We start from the raw sequence: 17,683 nt of genomic DNA, 5'->3' as shown, positions 1-17,683 counted from the left end.
AGATGTAAATAAGCCATGCTACAGCAGCTCTCTGCCCAAAGCCCTCTGCACCCAGCACCAATCTGCTACATTTTGTTCCCATAATGCAATGTTTGCAGCACAGAGAAGCTTTTAATCGGAGAGGCAAGGCCAATCAGAATGACACAGATTATAGTGTCACCATTCATTATGGTGGCGACCATCACAATGTTGTCTCTGGCACAGCTGGTCACCGTGGATGCTCAAACCCAGTGGCTGAATGACCTCTGACATGTGCAGACGCATGCCGCAGTGGCAAGGGCATGAGCGCACGCCGCTGCAAACCCCACAAATACACACCGACATACACCCATGTGCGTCCTAATGCCACGGCAATAACAATTCTGAAAAACCCTACACAAATAACTCCTAACTGCAAACACACACATGCAGACACACACGCACGTGCGCAGACACACACACACACACACACAAACTCTCTGTCCTGCCTGAGGCCGATGACCTTCCCTGAGTAGCCAACCATTCCTGTTTGTTCCACTTGAGCGCAGGTGTGGCTGCTGCTGCTGCTGCTCAGTCACTACTGCAGCCAGAACTGCAATGAGTGTGCCGACACACAAATGGAGATATGCAGAAACGGAGATAGGGCGAGTGCGGGAGAGAGGGAGCAAGCGAACTCCAGATTCAACAAACCATAGTTTGAAAGGTTTGGCAAAAATGAGGGTCTTTCCTTAACAGATGCAGCTCTGACCTTCACAAGGCCAAGTGTTCGCACAATTCTATCAGCACCAAATGGATGACAAGGGAGGGAAGATCGCTCTTGTCAAGGGACCAGAATAATCTATTTATGCTCCTCAGACAACACCACATACAGAGCAAATGAGACACTTTATTACAAGGGAAGACCTGCAGCGTGCTTATTATAATGAGGAGTGATACTTGCAGAGGTGCCTTTCCGGGACTCCGCTAATGTTTTTGATGAAAGGCTACTGAAAGTCTTGCATACCCCAACGTAACTGCAATCCAACACAGTTTCTGGCCTCAGGTGACCATGGAGCAATTAACTAAAGTAGCACTTAGCATTCAGGTGATGGGCTAGGGAAGGCAGTGCCTTTACTGAGCTATTCTATCACAATCCTAAAGAAAACTCTTTTTCTTCTCTCTTTCACTCTCTCTTGTGCACACGCACGCACGTTCACGCACACACACACACAACGAAAAGAGGAGGGGGGACATCCCAAACACTGATTAAAGGTGACAGCGTGTCAATTCCAATAGAATGTGTTCAGCCCTGTAAGAGCGAAGCCCCATCAACACCCAGAGCGCACAGACTCACAGCCAAGGTCCACGCCACTCAGGAAGAGAAAAGGACAGTGTAGCGGAGAGAGAAGGGGCAGAGTAGGGGCACGGAAAAATACAATCAGACAAACATGGATGGAAGTGAAGACAAAAGAGTCAACTAAACGCCAGGTCTACTATGTGACTTGTGTCACTGTATTTCTTTGCTGCTAATCACAAGTTTAACAAGTGAATGGGGACATAGGATTCACTGGGATATGTGGGAGGAGGTCTTTCCCACATTTAAATTCAGTATGCCCCAACTGACAAGAAATGTAGCATCTCTATATATTAATTGTTGCCACTGTGGGAGAACAAAAGGCCAATATGTTGTTTGAAGGAGAACTCCAGCAACCTAATGATAGCTAATAATAGGGATTAGGCTGAAAACTGCCGGAATTCTTCTCAACTCTTTATATTCAAGAAGCAGCTGAATATTCAAGTCTGCATAACTTTCCCCCAAACGCTGCTTCCGTTCCACCTGCCTATTGCCCCCAGCTCCTCTTCTTGTACAGAGATTATAGTAGACTAGAGTGTCCACTTGAACAGTTCATTGGGTTTGTTTGTGAACTCCGTTTCTCAAATTCTGGTGTGCACCAAGGATTGGACCAGAACGCTCTAGAAAAAAGGTGCCTAGCATACAGTTTCCCTGAACTCCAGTGCATAGGTGTGAAAGCTATGCTATGCTATGCTATGCTATGTGTAACACTATTTAAAACTGAACAGACACTGCTAATTGCTCTGCAATCAAGTTGTCTGTCAACTCTGTTGGCTCGAAATGGCTCTCCTATAGCTAGCTGCAAGTTGCTAGCTCTCTCCAAGCTGAATGGGGCTGTTTGGTGAGTCAAAGAGCAAAGAAAATCCATCACTATAAGCATAACAATGGCAGAAAGTACTGGGTTAAACAGGTTTTTTCTGGGCTCAATTATTGTGACTCTATTGATTGAACCATTAAAAGCATTGGGGACAAAATAAGCCATGGGGTGTGATGGCAGATCTCATAGTTAATACAACAGATTAACAATCACAGCCACCATTACAACAAAACCATAATGTTAATCATAATAACAGCATTATGAAAATGATAGGAAATACCAAACCCAAACCACCTAATTAAACAAAACCATATTCCCAGTCCCTGAACATTTGGCTTTTTTCCACAACAATAAATGTACTGGTAGTAATGTAATAGTATTTATTATTACTTAAGGTCTTCTTTGCAATGTAACTTTAATGTAATTGTATTACTCATTTTATAACTCGCTTTGGATAAAACCATCTGCTAAAAGAATAACTGACACAGGTTTACAGTACAGTATATATTTCCCCCATTTAATATAATCTTCCAAAACAACCCAATGCAATTTCAAATGTGATGCTTATGTCTGCTAGAGGAATCTCAAACTAGAATACTACAGGGTAAGGGAGCTAACTGAATTGATCAGACCCCCCATCAGATGACCCATTTGGACATGCTCACCCACATGCTTCACATTGCAACTAAGAGTGCAGTGACAGTGATCAATAGGTTGGTGCACTGTAGGACTTGCAGGGAATGCTGTTTGTATGTTTGATGATCTCACAATTGACACATGACAGCTGTGACCTCTTGGGGTGACAGACTTGACAAGGTGCAAGTAGAGACATACCACCAACACCTCCTACCCCCACTACTCCCACCACCACCAGAGGAGGGACTGGTTGAAGAGTCATTAACCCGAGGGCAGAGAGCTGTCGGCGGGTTGAGATGGAAGATGATATGACTGATTTAAAGGTCTGGGCAATGCATACATATTCGAACCACGTTCACAGGCCCTGCTACTGTCATATTCAAATGCACTGTGCTAGCAGCCTGTCTGAACACAATCCTAAAACAGCCGAGGACAGAACGCCAACATGTCCGCGCCCCTCTCCACCTTTTCCATACAAAGGAACCAACCGCAGTACAACAGACATGAGCCAGGTCAACACGGTACAGAATTACACACTGATACTAGACGAATTTTATATTTTTCAAGAAACACACGCAATTCATGCCGAACCCTACAAGCCTTAATATGTCCTGCTGTTAGACTGTCTGTGAGACGTCAACTCGGAGAAGCACTATAATCCGGTTAAATGCGGATATTTGCTGCCTGTCCGACTCGGACAGCATGTCAGAGGGGAGGCATATGAGAAGATTGGGATGCGCTTACTTAGCAGATAAAACTATGCATTAAAACGGCACAGGTGGCGCATAGGGTTTGAGCGAGCAGCTGGGAATTTAAGCAGATGGAGAACCTCTCCTTAGCCTCGTATCACAGCCAACAGATGTTCCACAGCAGTCGACTCTAAACCGCAGCTTACACTGCTAATATAGCCTCCTTCCCTAAAGTCTCTGTCACATACACATAAACTCACTCTCACACTCACACACCAGGACTGTTACATCAGAGGTATTTTCTGGTGTAACGGAATGCAACTGTATACTGCCATAGAGCTGACTGGGGTTGGGCTTAATAAAAGCCTTCAGCGATGGGTGGACAGATGACATCGCTTAGGAGTCTGTTTCACACTGATATGTCCACAGGCCATAACCATGGTAACAGGGCATACACATCTGCGTGGTGGCGGGTGGTCTTGTGTGTGTGTGTGTGTGTGTGTGTGTGTGTGTGTGTGTGTGTGTGTGTGTGTGTGTGTGTGTGTGTGTGTGTGTGTGTGTGTGTGTGTGTGTGTGTGTGTGTGTGTGTGTGTGTGTGTGTGTGTGTGTGTGTGTGTGTGTGTGTGTGTGTGTGTGTGTGTGTGTGTGTGTGTGTGTGTGTGTGTGTGTGTGTGTGTGTGTGTGTGTGTGTGTGTGTGTGTGTGTGTGTGTGTGTGTGTGTGTGTGTGTGTGTGTGCGTGCGCGCGCGCGTGTGTGCAACCTGCTCTTTAGAGGCTGAGTTCTTACCATACTCCACCATGCCACCCCCATCTCAAGAGACACTGCCGCAGGCAGAAGCTCAAGACATAAGGACCCTTATGCAATGCAGAACCCCTTTCTGCCTGAGTGCAGCCTATACTGTACATGCTACAGTTACTGCAAGCAAAATCATAGAAAGCAGATACAGCATCTTGCGGTTAAAAGCAGGGATAAAGCATACCACTAAAATGGAGGAATTCCATTCTACGGGACATCTGTGTTATGAATTAATTTGATATCAAAAAGGAAGACATGGATTTGCATTGGTTATTGCATTGAGATGGCTTGCCGTTTTCAGGAAGTCAATCTATTCTCCATTCTTCTTGGTAGACTGACAATGAAGCAATGTGTGAGACATGCATTATGACTGACTCCAGCAAAGAGCTTACGTTGAGGATAAAGGGGATTGGAATGCCTGATTAATGTGCTGCCATATTTTAAGTACACTTATCAAACAGCGTTTTGGACATGCACTGCTTTTGTCATATCAAACCAGTGTCCAAGAAGGGTTTCATGTATGTAAGGTATAGTGCATTTTAAGTTACAGTGTAAATATGCAATGGAAATCTTTTTAATTGACCACATATTTTTGAAGGTTGCTAGGGAGTCTCCATGGTGACACTGGTACTTATCTCTTGAAGTGTACCTCTAATTTCTCAGATCAATTCTCTTTGCTTCGCACTCACAGCCGTCCTCTAGCTGCACGTACGTGTGTCTGCTCTTGCCTGTTTGTTTTCTTAGGAAGCGCGACTGCCTGTGCTCATGAGGACAAAGGAGTAAGGAAGAGAAGTAATGGGCTAAGAGGAAATGTAATGGACAGTTGCCCCGCAGGAAAACACTTATGCCCAGGAGGAGTCCTCCAAAGCCTCTGCAGCCATGTCAGAGCACGTCCTGCCTATTGAGCTGGCAACTAGCCCAGGGCACAGGGATAGCGAGGGAGATATGGAGAGACAGAGAGAGAGAGTGGGGTGTGCGGAGTGAAGCAAACACAGAAAGAGGGATAGAGATATGGAGGGGAGGGAAAAGCTACTGAAGATATGGATAAAAGAGAGGCAGTGGCAGAGGCAGAGATGGAGGAAGAAAGAGAATGCAGAGAGATGAAAGAGAATGGTGAAGGCACAGAGACTGAGTGCACATTTACGTAACTGTGTCTCCTTCAGGCGAGACAGAGGCCTAAGTCTGTCTGATATTAAGAGGACATATACTGCAGACTGGCTTCCATCACTTCAACAGAATAGAGGGACTTCTGTTTCTCCAAATACTAGAATAGGCAAACAGTATGATCACCTTCTCTCAATACACTGTTGTGTTTCAGTGTTTAAACATGATGGTCTTTTGAAACTTCATGAAACACTAAGACCCTGATTTAACAAATGTGGCAGATAGGGAGCAAATTTAAAAACTTATAAGCAGACAATAAATAAGTCAACTGAGTTGTTACTGAGCAATTACACTCAATGCTGATAGAAGTGACTTCAATTGTGTTGTCAGGGAATATGGCAGAAAGTTTAGCTCACATATACTTACTTGTGAAATTCAGCAATTTATTTTATAATACTTTATAATGTTGATATACTGTATGTTTATGCTTTAAATCCTGATATTGTATGGCATAAACTATGTATGGCACTGACCAATCCATACCACACAATTATCATTGCCAGTCTAAACAGCTAATTTGATATTTTTCCACCAATGCAATTTGTGTCAGTGCTCTATTTTGTATATTTTCTATTTTCTAATATTTCTAGATATTTGCCACTCCACAACCATGCCTTTTTAACATGCACTCCAGTGAACGGCAGCATTTAACTGTAATTCTGCTTTCAAATTTTTAAAAAAAAAAATCCACAAACAAAATAAAAGTGGCCAAGCATCAGTCTTTGATGTTCAGAGCTAGGGAGGCAGAGTGAGATGGAGAATTAGAAGAGCATTTAGAAGTGAAATAGGCTGAAGAGCTAAGAATAGCCTCCCCGCACTATCAGACCTTTTTTTTTTAGAGCAGGTAATAAAGAAAATTGATGAGCCGTTAGCTCCGATGTTAGCCCAGTCCCCAGCAGAGGAGCTTATACCAGTCCCATTCTCCTGCTATTTTACTACTGCGGCTCAGTAGTCTCATGCATGCTCTCTCATAGAGACCCATCAGTGTGACATACCTAAATCTAGATCACACAAACACTGCAATCCCAAAGGAAATGTAAAAAGTCAATATCAATTTATATATCTCTTGCATCTCAAACTGTTTAAAGATGACATATTGCACCCCCTTTTTTAGTCAAAATACCAAAAGGAAAAAGCACCTTAACACCTTTTCAATGCAGTCTGAAGAGCCCAGGGGGGTATTCCAAGTATGTGGTTTAGTGACAAACCTGGGTACGTTAACTCAGAGTAAGGGGTAAACCTCCTAATAGAAGAGCTATATGGATTCAATCTCCTAACAAAACAATGCCATAGGGCTCTTGTTGTAGGAGGTTTACCACTTACCCGGAGTTAACTTACCCAGGTTTGTCACTAAACCACGTACTTGGAATACCCCCCTGTTCAAAGTGGCCTGTTTGTGTGCCTGTTCCTTTAAAAACAAAAGCATCTTGCCCAATTGCTTCACTTTGACATGTTGCTAACAGGTCCCAATTTTGCGAAATAAAACCAAACTTTCCCGCTTTAGTCATGAGTGGAGAATTTAGGTGGTTTTATTTAACAAGCTGCCAAACTTGACATCACTTATCTAAATGGCTCACTGATTAACGTTTACAGATGTAGACAGTCCATAAACAAGCGGCTGGCCCTGGTACCAATCCAGATACCCAACTATATAAAAACCCTTAAAAAGGGACATTTTGATAATGTGTCACCTTTAATTGTTTAGAGTTGGCAGCCAGATTCAAGGCAACAAGACTCATCAGGTCACTTACCTCAAGAGAAGCACCGTCTCTGCCATTTGGAAGATGGTTAGAAAAGATGTGCAAAGCTTGGTTTGACATAAGAAAATGATATCTGTTATAAACAAAATATGTCTTTGTCCAGACATTCTCCCACATGACTGAACACCTTCTCGATGATCAAGAACTTAACACAGACCACCAGTCCTTGGAACTGCAAGTGAAGGTATGGATATTCATGCAGTTTGGCTCGTTATGGGGTGCCTATGACTTGACGCTGATTCTTCTACATTGCTTGTTTTGCAATTGCCAGACCTAACAGCTTACATCACTGGCACTTGGGGAGAAATTCTAATTGCAGATGTGGATGTTACAAACATTCAACATCAAGACCAAAAAACTAATGTACTCAATGTACATCCATCTGACCTTTACTAGAACTAGTTTAAAAATGGCTGTTTGCGGCAGCTCCCAAAGACTAAAGCAACTATAGGCAAGTGCAACATGTCCTTCACAATCACCAGCACTCAACAGCTCTCTCTAGAGAAATGGGAAAAGGGGGGGGGGGGGGGAGCACAGAGAGAAAGGAAAGAGAGATGGCAATCATTTCTGTACTCTGGCTGCCTGCGTATCCAAGCATGTGTTAATCAGCAGTAATGCAATTCACAGTGTCATCTCTCATTATTGTCTGTGTCACACTGCCCCCTCCCTTTACACACATTACAACCATGGTCCTCAAGAGTCATGTGGACTCTTTCTGCTTGGACAGGCCAAGGGCAGCCACAAACCTGCCCCCGAGGACCTTTGCTAAGAGCCTAAAGGAATCCACAGAGCGCTGGAGAAGGACACTCAAAGGGCCAAGGACACATGGTTGCACATGAACAAATGCACATGCATATGGAGAAAGAATTCAACAGGAAAGAATCACTGTACTGCGATACTGTAAGGAGATGTGCTTTCATGTGCATCTGACAGATGTTAAATTCATTATCTAATAATGACTGCATATTTCATTGTGCATAATTATGTGTGCACATGAATAAGTTATTTCACACATGCATTCAATCATAAGCTCAAGGTCAATAACAAAAATGTGATTTTACAGAGGTATAACTAAGCCCATATGTATTCATACCCATGGCAAATTGAGATATGTTCTGATTTATTATTCTTATTTCCTAAAACACATCTAGCAATATCTATCTAGATATAAAAATGTATTGTCAAAAATCAAGGCTTAATAGAGGACATTCCAACAAGGACTATGTGCATCACTCTATTTTCACATTCATACATAATCGGTGTATAGACTCTCAGCTAGAAAAATCATGAGGCTAAGTGGACGTTAGCCTCTGCTAGTAAGACTAATTTTGTGTGATAAAAATGTAAAATTCTCCTTGACAGAGTGCTCTGAATTAGGGCTGGGCGATATATCGATATATTTTAAAATGCGATATGGAATTAGACTATATCACATATATCGATATAGTTCAAATTTGCGCCGTGATCCTTGCTCCACGCAAGCCGCTGACCGGAGCTCTCTGCACTGCTCCCCTCTCTGCACTGCTGTGAAACTGCACGCTACTTTTGTCATATAAATATATTTATTTCAGAAAAAGATTGGCCTATTTTATTTTATAGGCTATTTTTATTTAAGATATTTTTTTTATTTAAATGTGCACCTTACGGAGCTTTGATTTCAAAAAAGGCACTCCAGTTTTATGTTTACATTTTATTGTTATTTGACTGAACATTTCATTTTACACCTCTAACTTTGCAGAAAAAATATCGGGATATATATCGTATATCGATATTCAACCTTCATATATCGGGATATGACTTTTGGTCCATATCGCCCAGCCCTACTCTGAATACGGAATCAAAAGTACTGGTAAAAAACTACTCCTAAAAACACACCTGCATATAACTACTTTATTTGTCTTTGGATGAGTAATATTTAAAGGAAATATTTAGGGGACAACTCTGCACAGAAAACACGTGATGAGAATGTGTGAATAAAATGTACATGCAAAACTCCTGCACTGATCTCTTCTCCCAACCCCCCTGTGCTGTGTGTGTATATATGAGCATGCATGCCTCTGCAACTAGCCTGCAGGGGAGTTCTAGTGTTTGAGGTAAAGCAAGTGAAGGGGGGAGGGGAGAGAAAGATACAGAGAATGTGTATCACACTGCCCAGAACAGTAAAGCTCATAATATGTAAGCCATTAGATGTATAGAATTGATGTGATGAGGGGTTAGGCTTTGTATGACCACAGAAATTATTTGTAAAAGAGGGGAGATGCACACACATAAAGACACACACACACACACACACCGTGCAAACCACAACAAGACTGACCACTGGCACAGCTGATTAAATGATGTTAATGCTCTCTGTGAGGCCACTGGACTTGCACTGAGACACTGTTTCAATGATAACATTTGTATTCCATTTCACTGATGTCAACCTTCCCTGCAACATCCAGGGATTGATTTTTATCTCTGCATTGGAATCCATAAAACTTAAGTGAATGGGGGAGCAGGTGAAGCATCCAACCTGGAGCACAAAGTTGACTGCTGCTGATAACCAGTGAAGGTATGTGGAGGGAAAGTGCTGTGTCTAATTGGATAACTCTTTCTGTGATGCATTGTGTCACTCCCGTTGTTCCTACCTGACACTGCCTGGCCTCCATTTGTTAAATTAGCAGCACCAATGACAGTGGTGTGAGGAGTGATGGCCAGAATGGTAATATACATATATCTCATCTGCTACCCAAGTGCCATTAGTCTCAATCCTTCACTGGGGCTGATGCAATTTAGCAACCATAGAGCAGGAGGAATCACGGCACACAAATCTCTTCACGGAGGCCATCAAAAGGGAGGGCTGAGCAATATAGCCACAGGGAGGGCTGTGATGAAGATCTGCTTAAAGAGATTAACTGGGATTGCTACTGTAGCACTGCATGGACAAATGAACAGATGAGTGTATAAGTGACCATCATTTTATGGCAAAAAAAGCCTTTGTTGTGGTTTAATTGGTTTATGTAATTTTATTATTCCATATGTATATACAGTGCGAACATGACAAATACAATTTTATATCAAACATTTAATTGATTGAGCAATTCTGTATTGTTCATTGAATCATGTTTTTAATTTCAGAACTCAACAACTATTTGGCGTTGAATGAATTAATTGAGACCATTAAATCAGTCAATATTGTGTAGTATAAGTGCCCTTTAATGATTCCCTTTCTCTTCTTTAAGCTTCTCTATCCACAACAGATTGTGTACAGATCAAAGAACAACAGGCAATGGATTGATTTAGAGTAATCTCTCTTTTTGATAAACACTGATATTAGATTATGATAACAAAAGTAAAGCGATCTATGGCTCTGACTTGTGCATAGAGTGATACTTTGTGAAAAGCCTAGCTGATGGGCAAACACACAGCCCCATTAGCTACTCTCAAACCCCAATTATCTTGATTCGTCCTCAGCTTGTTCTTGTTCAGCCAGGTGTGTAATATGCTGACTATGTACGATGGTGCTCCTTGGGACCTTTAACAGTGAGACCATTTCTTTCTACTTTTTTGTCAGAACACTTTTAATGGATGGATAGATTGGTAGAAGAAGAACAAAAACAAGAAGTAAAGACAAAATGCTTTTTTTTGTATTTTCTATGGGTGATGTGCTCAAGGGGACACAGTAGATCCTTTATAATTGGTCCTTTCTGGGGGAAGCAAGGAAGAATGTTGGCAACGATCTAACAAAAGACATGGCAAGTTTGGTACACAAAATTCTTTTCCAGGAAGAATTTTCATAGGTTTATATTCATAAGCACTACATCGAGGTGTTGCTGAAAGTTACTCAGAGTGATTGGATATCTCCCAAAAAAAATTTCAAAGCGGATTACACTTCAATCAGCCGTCCACAAGGACATGTCTGTGTTCAATGTCAAAGTGTATGCCGAGGAATTTAAACTGACATGGACTGCACACCACAAAGGCTGGACAGACAAGCAACACGGACAGTCGGACACAGAGTGGGCACGAAGGGGGATGAGAGTGAGTGTGAGTGAGTGAGTGAGAGCCAGCGAGAGAAAGACACCATCTTGCTGCAGGTTTTACTGCTTGTATGGTCAGAATGCCAGAGCATCCAGGTGACCCTCTCAACCTAGATGACATTAATACAAAGCAGGAGAAGAAAGAAGAAAAAAAAAATGGCAGTAATCATGCCGTGGCTTCACCACGGGAGACAGAATTAAGCTTCTCTATGATAAGGCCTACAAAGCCTATAAAAGAGAGCCAGGGGACAATGAGAGGATGAAAGCGATATTAAAGGAACGCGGGTTCCAGAGACCAGAAGTGGGAGATGGGGATGTGTGGTTGTGAGAGGGGTCTGCTGAAGATCAGTGTGAGAGAGGAGGTGGTGGGGAAAGGGAGAGCAGTAAATGAGATCAGAGAGAGAGAGAGGTCGAGTAGAACTGCCTGCTCATGCTGTGAGACATGGGAGCCCATCGGGACCTGGTTAATCTATATACTTCCCTGTAATTAGATTAGAAAATCCCTTGCTCAACAGAAAACTGTGGTTATTTTCAAGACTTGATTTATTTCTTTGTAATTAGCTTGTTCTAATTACAAGCATAGCTTTTTAAAACATAAAAAAAGCTATTTATCAAGATGATACAGCAGGACAGATCTTTTAGAGGGCAAAAACATCCACACATCATGGATTCTCCTACATGCATCATTTGCGCTAAAACACAATAAAGTAATAATGTGGGACCAAACCAGTGGACAGTAATAGCACAGTCTAATCAGACAGTCTGCCTGGTCTATCTATCTGTATTAAAACAAAAAATACACATATAAATCCCAAACGGACACAGAGGTTGCTCATAGTAGGCAACCTCTTACATTTTTGCTAACTGCTCTCTACTTTACAAAATAACTGAGCCACACTCACACAGAGGCTCCTTTCTCCATACAAATTGCTTGGTGAGAAAAATAGAGAATTGAAGGTGGAAAAGGGGGGGAAAAGTTTCAAGCCCAATCAAAAGAGATAATGTGTCTATCTTGTCTCTGTCATTTGTGCTATTCTACTTTCAAATACCACTGCATCAGTTCTAGCTCAGTGAACCCACTGGAGCACAGGCAAAAAAGAAAACTCAGAGAAGAAGAGAAGTGTTCTTGAATTTGCCAGGTTTTGAAGTGGCTATAAGTTGATGGGTCTGAATAGCACATGGCCAGGTTGGCTACCCATCAGGGCAGGCTGTGAATGCTGGAAAAGTGACAAGTGAGCAGGCACTGCACTAATGATTGGATATACAATGTTCAGATTCAGATTCAGATTCATAGTGAGAGTGCAGTGGTCTGAGTTCAGCTAGTTTCATTCTCAGGTGAGGGCTATACACGCTGATAAACCTATATTTCAGTCCAGATCCATGCTGTATTGGGAGGGTGGCAGTGAGATATTTCTGTCCAGAGGGTGATGATTGATTCAGAGGGAGGGCAGAGACAGTCCCTTCTGGCTTGGGCAGTAGATCATATTGATATGAGCTCAGACTCTTCTAGTGCGGTTTTTCAGGGTGAGGGATAGAGGACGAGCTAACAGCTGGCGAGCCCAAATTCATCTGCCAGCACGACACTAGCCTCAGCTTCACCAGCCGTAATGAAAATGGAGAGGAAGATTGGGATCACAAAGAGAGAAGGCTCCATCAATCACAGCCCCAAGGAGAGGAACCTTACTGATAAGCTCAAAATATATGGCCATGTTCCACCCCATAAGCTACACATTAGTTTTACTCTCCCACATTTGTTTAGCGGCCTGAGTTAGACCACCCACTATGTTTAGTAATTCTGACCAGAGAACTGTACTTGATCTTTTTAGAGTACAAATGCTCTAATAGACCTACCTGCATATTGCAAAATGACAGAACTAAAGTGGTGAAGAGAAATATTTTAGGTGCTGTGAATGACTATTGCACAGGTTTTTAAAGGAATATTTTCAGGACGAAAGGGTGAGCTAATAAAGGGGTATGAGCGAATGCCAGTTTGATAAAGAATATATGCAAGTGTGTGCTACAAACAAAAAGAAATGACTTACCTTCTCTCTCCGCTGACGAGCAGGCTCCTCTGCAGAGACCAGGGTCTTGTAGTAGGCACTACGCTCTGCAGTGAAGTGGACCTTTGAGAGTGCGTTCTCGACCAGGGCCACGGAAAGATTCGCCCCATCAATGTGCAGCCAGCCGATAAAGTTGCCTGCCTTGTCCATGCTTTCAACTTCTACTTCCACCTGGGGGATGGAGTGAGGAAAGGAGAAAGATAAGGGAGAAGCAGAGAGAGAGAGAGAGAGAGAGAGAGAGAGAGAGAGAGAGAGAGAGAGAGAGAGAGAGAGAGAGAGAGAGGTTATTATTTTTTGTAAAAACAGAAAGTTATATTTCTACCATGTATCGCAAATCTAAATAATTCTGCTGATTACGTAGTACTAAATACATTTTTTGTTACTCTATTTCAGCCCTTTTATGGATTAGTTCACATGTCTGAGCCCACTAAACGCTCAACAAATGTATAAAAAACACCTCAAACAACACATCGACAAGCAAGGAAGATACAAACAAATGGTTAATTGTTAACTATTATCCTTCAGATAAACAGCATATACATCATTATTGTAAGTCTAGAAGAATTATTTGTTTAACAAAAATAAACACTAATTGCACTTTTGAAGTTCTGTATTAAAGATTAGAAAAGAAAGCCATCACTGCTCTGTGGCCTCTGCTCGGTCATTAGAAACAGATCATAGGAGACCTGTGAGCAGTCGGTCCATCGACTGCCAGCAGCCCTGTACACCAGACTGTGTCCCCCACGCAACACACACCCTCCAGCATGCACCCACATTATCAGTGTCTTTCTTTTGTTCAACACTGCTCATCTTTCTTGCGCAATTAAACCCAACACAGATTCTGTCTGCAGTTGGACATTCGGAGCTTCCTCCACACTGACTGATAACGTATTACATTGGTTTCTGAGCTCGGACCAGCTATAATGACTGTAAAATGAAACATTAACAAATTTACATAACTCTCAATCACATTTTAAATGGAAGGGTTTTTGTTTTTAGCAATGCAGGTTAAAGACAGTATCAACAGTGGGAGCACAAAGATGTTGTGAAAAGATACTGAAGGGTAGAGATGAAGAGAGTCAAACAATTAAGATCTGGCTGCTTAGCCTCCCAGACTCATGGGAAATCTAACGTCAATTATTTCACCAAGCATGGCCATGAGTCCCCAGAGAGTAAAAGCTTTTTAATGAGTGCATAATCTTCACTTTGATTAAACACAGCAATAACAAGCAACCTTATATTACGAAGATAAGCAAACATGCTTTGCCTCATCTATTTGTCCATCCAAGGGGACTGTAAATAAACAAGTGTGGTGCTTAACCAATGTTGTGTTGTGTCCAAGAGCTCGACTACATTTTGACCTGTGCACACTCTAAACAATGCTAGGACACTGAAATCTAAAACTGACCCATGGTGATATAAGAAAAAGTGCTAGCACCAGTGCTCCCCTAACACTTTGAAGCCTAAAAGGCACAGCAGTTTCTTTCCAGCATAGACAAAATGCTTTCCTTGAAGCTTAAAATACCTCTTAAATAATGAACCTGTTCTTGTGCTCGTTCCTTCTTTAACAATACATTTTCTGTGCCAGTGGTACACTCCATAAAAGGAAAGAGGATGGGCTCTCTTCAACAGAGGGACGTCTGAGCAAACGCATCTCTCCACAACAGTTACACTCTGCCTTGCTCATGCTCATCATTCGCTCTACCCCTTCCACTGGAAGTGCACTGCTATCAGAGTGAGACGGCACCTACAAGCATCCAAATGTCAGACAAGAAAGTAGGGAATGGGGCCTTGTGAGTTCACTATGGCGATGTACCTCTGCCCAGCTCAAAATGCCTCCTCCTATAGGCCTCCTGACCTGAGCCCACAGTTACAAGTGCCATACCTCTGTTCAATGATGAGTGGGCCATTATAAACCAGCATTTATGAGTAAAACATACAGCCTGCATTTATGGATTTTGTAAGTAAGTACAATTTATTTTAAAGCACATTTATACACAGCTTATGGTATGACAGAAAGGGTTTAAGTTTGGTGATGATTCTCAACTGATAAAGCTACTCTTGACAACAGATCTGTTTATCAAGACAAAGCCCAGAGTCTAGACAAGATAATACCCACATTTCTTGCATGTGGTTTGAAAAAAAATGAGGAGAAGTGACCTAAGTTGTCAGTGAGGGGGTTACTAGATTTGGTGGGACCAAAAAAATATCACCTCTGTTTTGTCATTATTGAGCCGGAGGAAATTATTTGCCATCCAGACTTTGACTTCATTAAGGCATTCTTGGAGAGCCTGTAGGGAGTCCCTGGATTTAGGTGGGAGATACAGGTGTGAATCATCCACATGTAAGTGGAAAGAAATATTATCCTTTCTAATGATGTCACTTAATGGGAGCATGTACAGGGAGAAGGAAACTGGGCCCAGAATGGATCCCTGGGGGACTCCACAAGACACAGCGTCTGTGGAAGAGGAATGCTGGCCTATGGACACTGAGAATGATCTATGATTGAGATAAGAGTTGAACTATTTTAGAGCTGTACCTTTAATGCCAACCCACTGTTCAAGGCATGCCTTTAGGGTACCTTAACCCATTTACTCCTAAAATGCCTGCTAAAAACGCCTATAGAATCCTATGGCATTCTAGACTAAATAACCTTATTTCCTGAGGGTTTTCTGAAAACATACTAAAAATTGTCAACGTCTACCAAAATTTAATATCTAAGCCTCTGTAGCACCTAGAAACATGAAATAAAAAGCATGCTGCGCTACGCAGCATCCAGCGGGAGGGTCAATGTTGCGCTATGCAGCATCCAGCGGGAGGGTCAATGTTGCGTCATGCAGCATCCAGCGCGAATGGGTTAAAACACCTGGGCCCGTATCGCACTAAATCACACTTTTATCTAGGAGTTTCCTCTTAAAAGTTATTCACAAAGCCTTTCAGAACTACTCTTAGTAAGGAAAAATGGCAACTCCTAAACTAAGAGTGATGTCACAGCAGCAGTAATGGAAGGGGAATTTGCTTTTCACTTGAATATGACACACATTCTCACTTAATGGGAGGGGGTCCAAGAAACACAATTATAACAAACTGCCCCACTGAGGCATCAATACCACATAGACTACACAGTCCAGAGCTTTAACTTAAGCCATTTATCATTTTGCAATAACACCATACCACTAATTCTAGCCAACTCAGGTGCCTTTGTCGCTTTGCGACTGTTTTTTGCTGTAAAAGGATCCAACAGACGTCAGCTCTGACTGTGCAGTAATCAGCATAAAGTGGGACAGCAGGGTTCAGTGGGGTGTCTCATTGAGAGGGCCACTTGACTACCGGCAGAGGTGATAATGTAGCCCATTGATTACTGCTCCCTTCTCAGAGCTCAGGCCGTTTCGCTGTTGTAACAGACCTGCCCCAGCAGCACCTGTTCACGCGGCTGTTTAAACGTCTCTCACAGTGTGAGGTAACAGACAAAATTCACACCCCCAGAGTTAATCTGCCCGTGATGCTGCCGGCCCACACAGCACTTACTCTCCAATCCAAAGCAAATCCACCCACAATAGGAGAGGAAGGGCTTTGCAAAGAGCCCAGATGGCTCCCAGTGGAGACTTTTCTACACGGCCAAAATGGCTCCATGAAGATGGAACACTAGAATCAAGATGACTAGGGTTGGGCACCGAAACACGGTTCTAATATGGCACCGGTGCCGACACAAACGGTAGTAACTGCATCGAATAACAACGTGGATTTCGGTGCCTCATTTCGGTGCTTAAATAGCGTTTTTTTTTATTTTATTTTTTATACGAGGCATCACTGCATGTCATGCGCCATCTCTAACATCTTGCTCTGATAGCAAGACATCCAGATACAGTTAGATGATAAACACTGGATGTATAAACCAGAGGGGTGCACCACAAAACTACTGCGTGTTATGGGTTAAGACATACAATTTCTTGAAGCATTTGGCAACACACTGAATTAACTGGAAAGTAGAGTCCCTGTTAGATTAGCTTGCTTGCAAATGCCGTTGTCCATGACCTGCCAGTTTTATGGCAAGCGGTTTTAACATACCTTATGGCAAACCGCCTACACTGGGTAAACTTGAAAGCAGAGCTTACCATTGTGTGTGCATGCATGGCAAGCTGTTTTAACATTTAAATGTATTATTCATAGGGGCAATGAGATATTGATAGTAAATTGAATATAACAGTTCAATTTCATGTTCAAATTTGTCTCATCAATAAAAAAAAGCAATTCATGCTTTAGACCATTTTAATTTAAAATATTTTAAAAACAAAGTACCGGTTCAGGCACCGTTTCGGCACCGGCACCGTTTTAAAAGTATCGTTTTAGCACCGGTATCGGATAAAACCCAAACGATACCCAACCCTAAAGATGACCATAGAAAAAAATGTAAAGACCTTCATATCG

The 17,683-nt window shown here is 42.3% G+C and overlaps 1 protein-coding gene across 1 annotated transcript in view; it reads right to left on the bottom strand.

Moving 5' to 3' along the window:
* snd1 (staphylococcal nuclease and tudor domain containing 1) overlaps nt 1-17,683 on the bottom strand; it is a 148,659-nt gene that overhangs the window by 28,688 nt on the left and 102,288 nt on the right. Inside the window, exon 17 of the mRNA XM_076296249.1 lies at nt 13,238-13,426. Within this exon, the coding sequence (XP_076152364.1) occupies nt 13,238-13,426 (189 nt within the window). The remainder of the gene's footprint in view (nt 1-13,237; nt 13,427-17,683) is intronic.

The sequence above is a fragment of the Alosa pseudoharengus genome, unplaced genomic scaffold (assembly GCF_046254945.1).
Source record: "Alosa pseudoharengus isolate Yale_2024_CS ecotype anadromous, Long Island Sound unplaced genomic scaffold, YU_APseudo_1.1 YU_APseudo_1.1_scf_20, whole genome shotgun sequence".
NCBI lineage: Eukaryota > Metazoa > Chordata > Actinopteri > Clupeiformes > Clupeidae > Alosa > Alosa pseudoharengus.
Note: the sequence above shows the minus strand (reverse complement) of the source record. Positions and strands in the feature narration are given on the sequence as shown.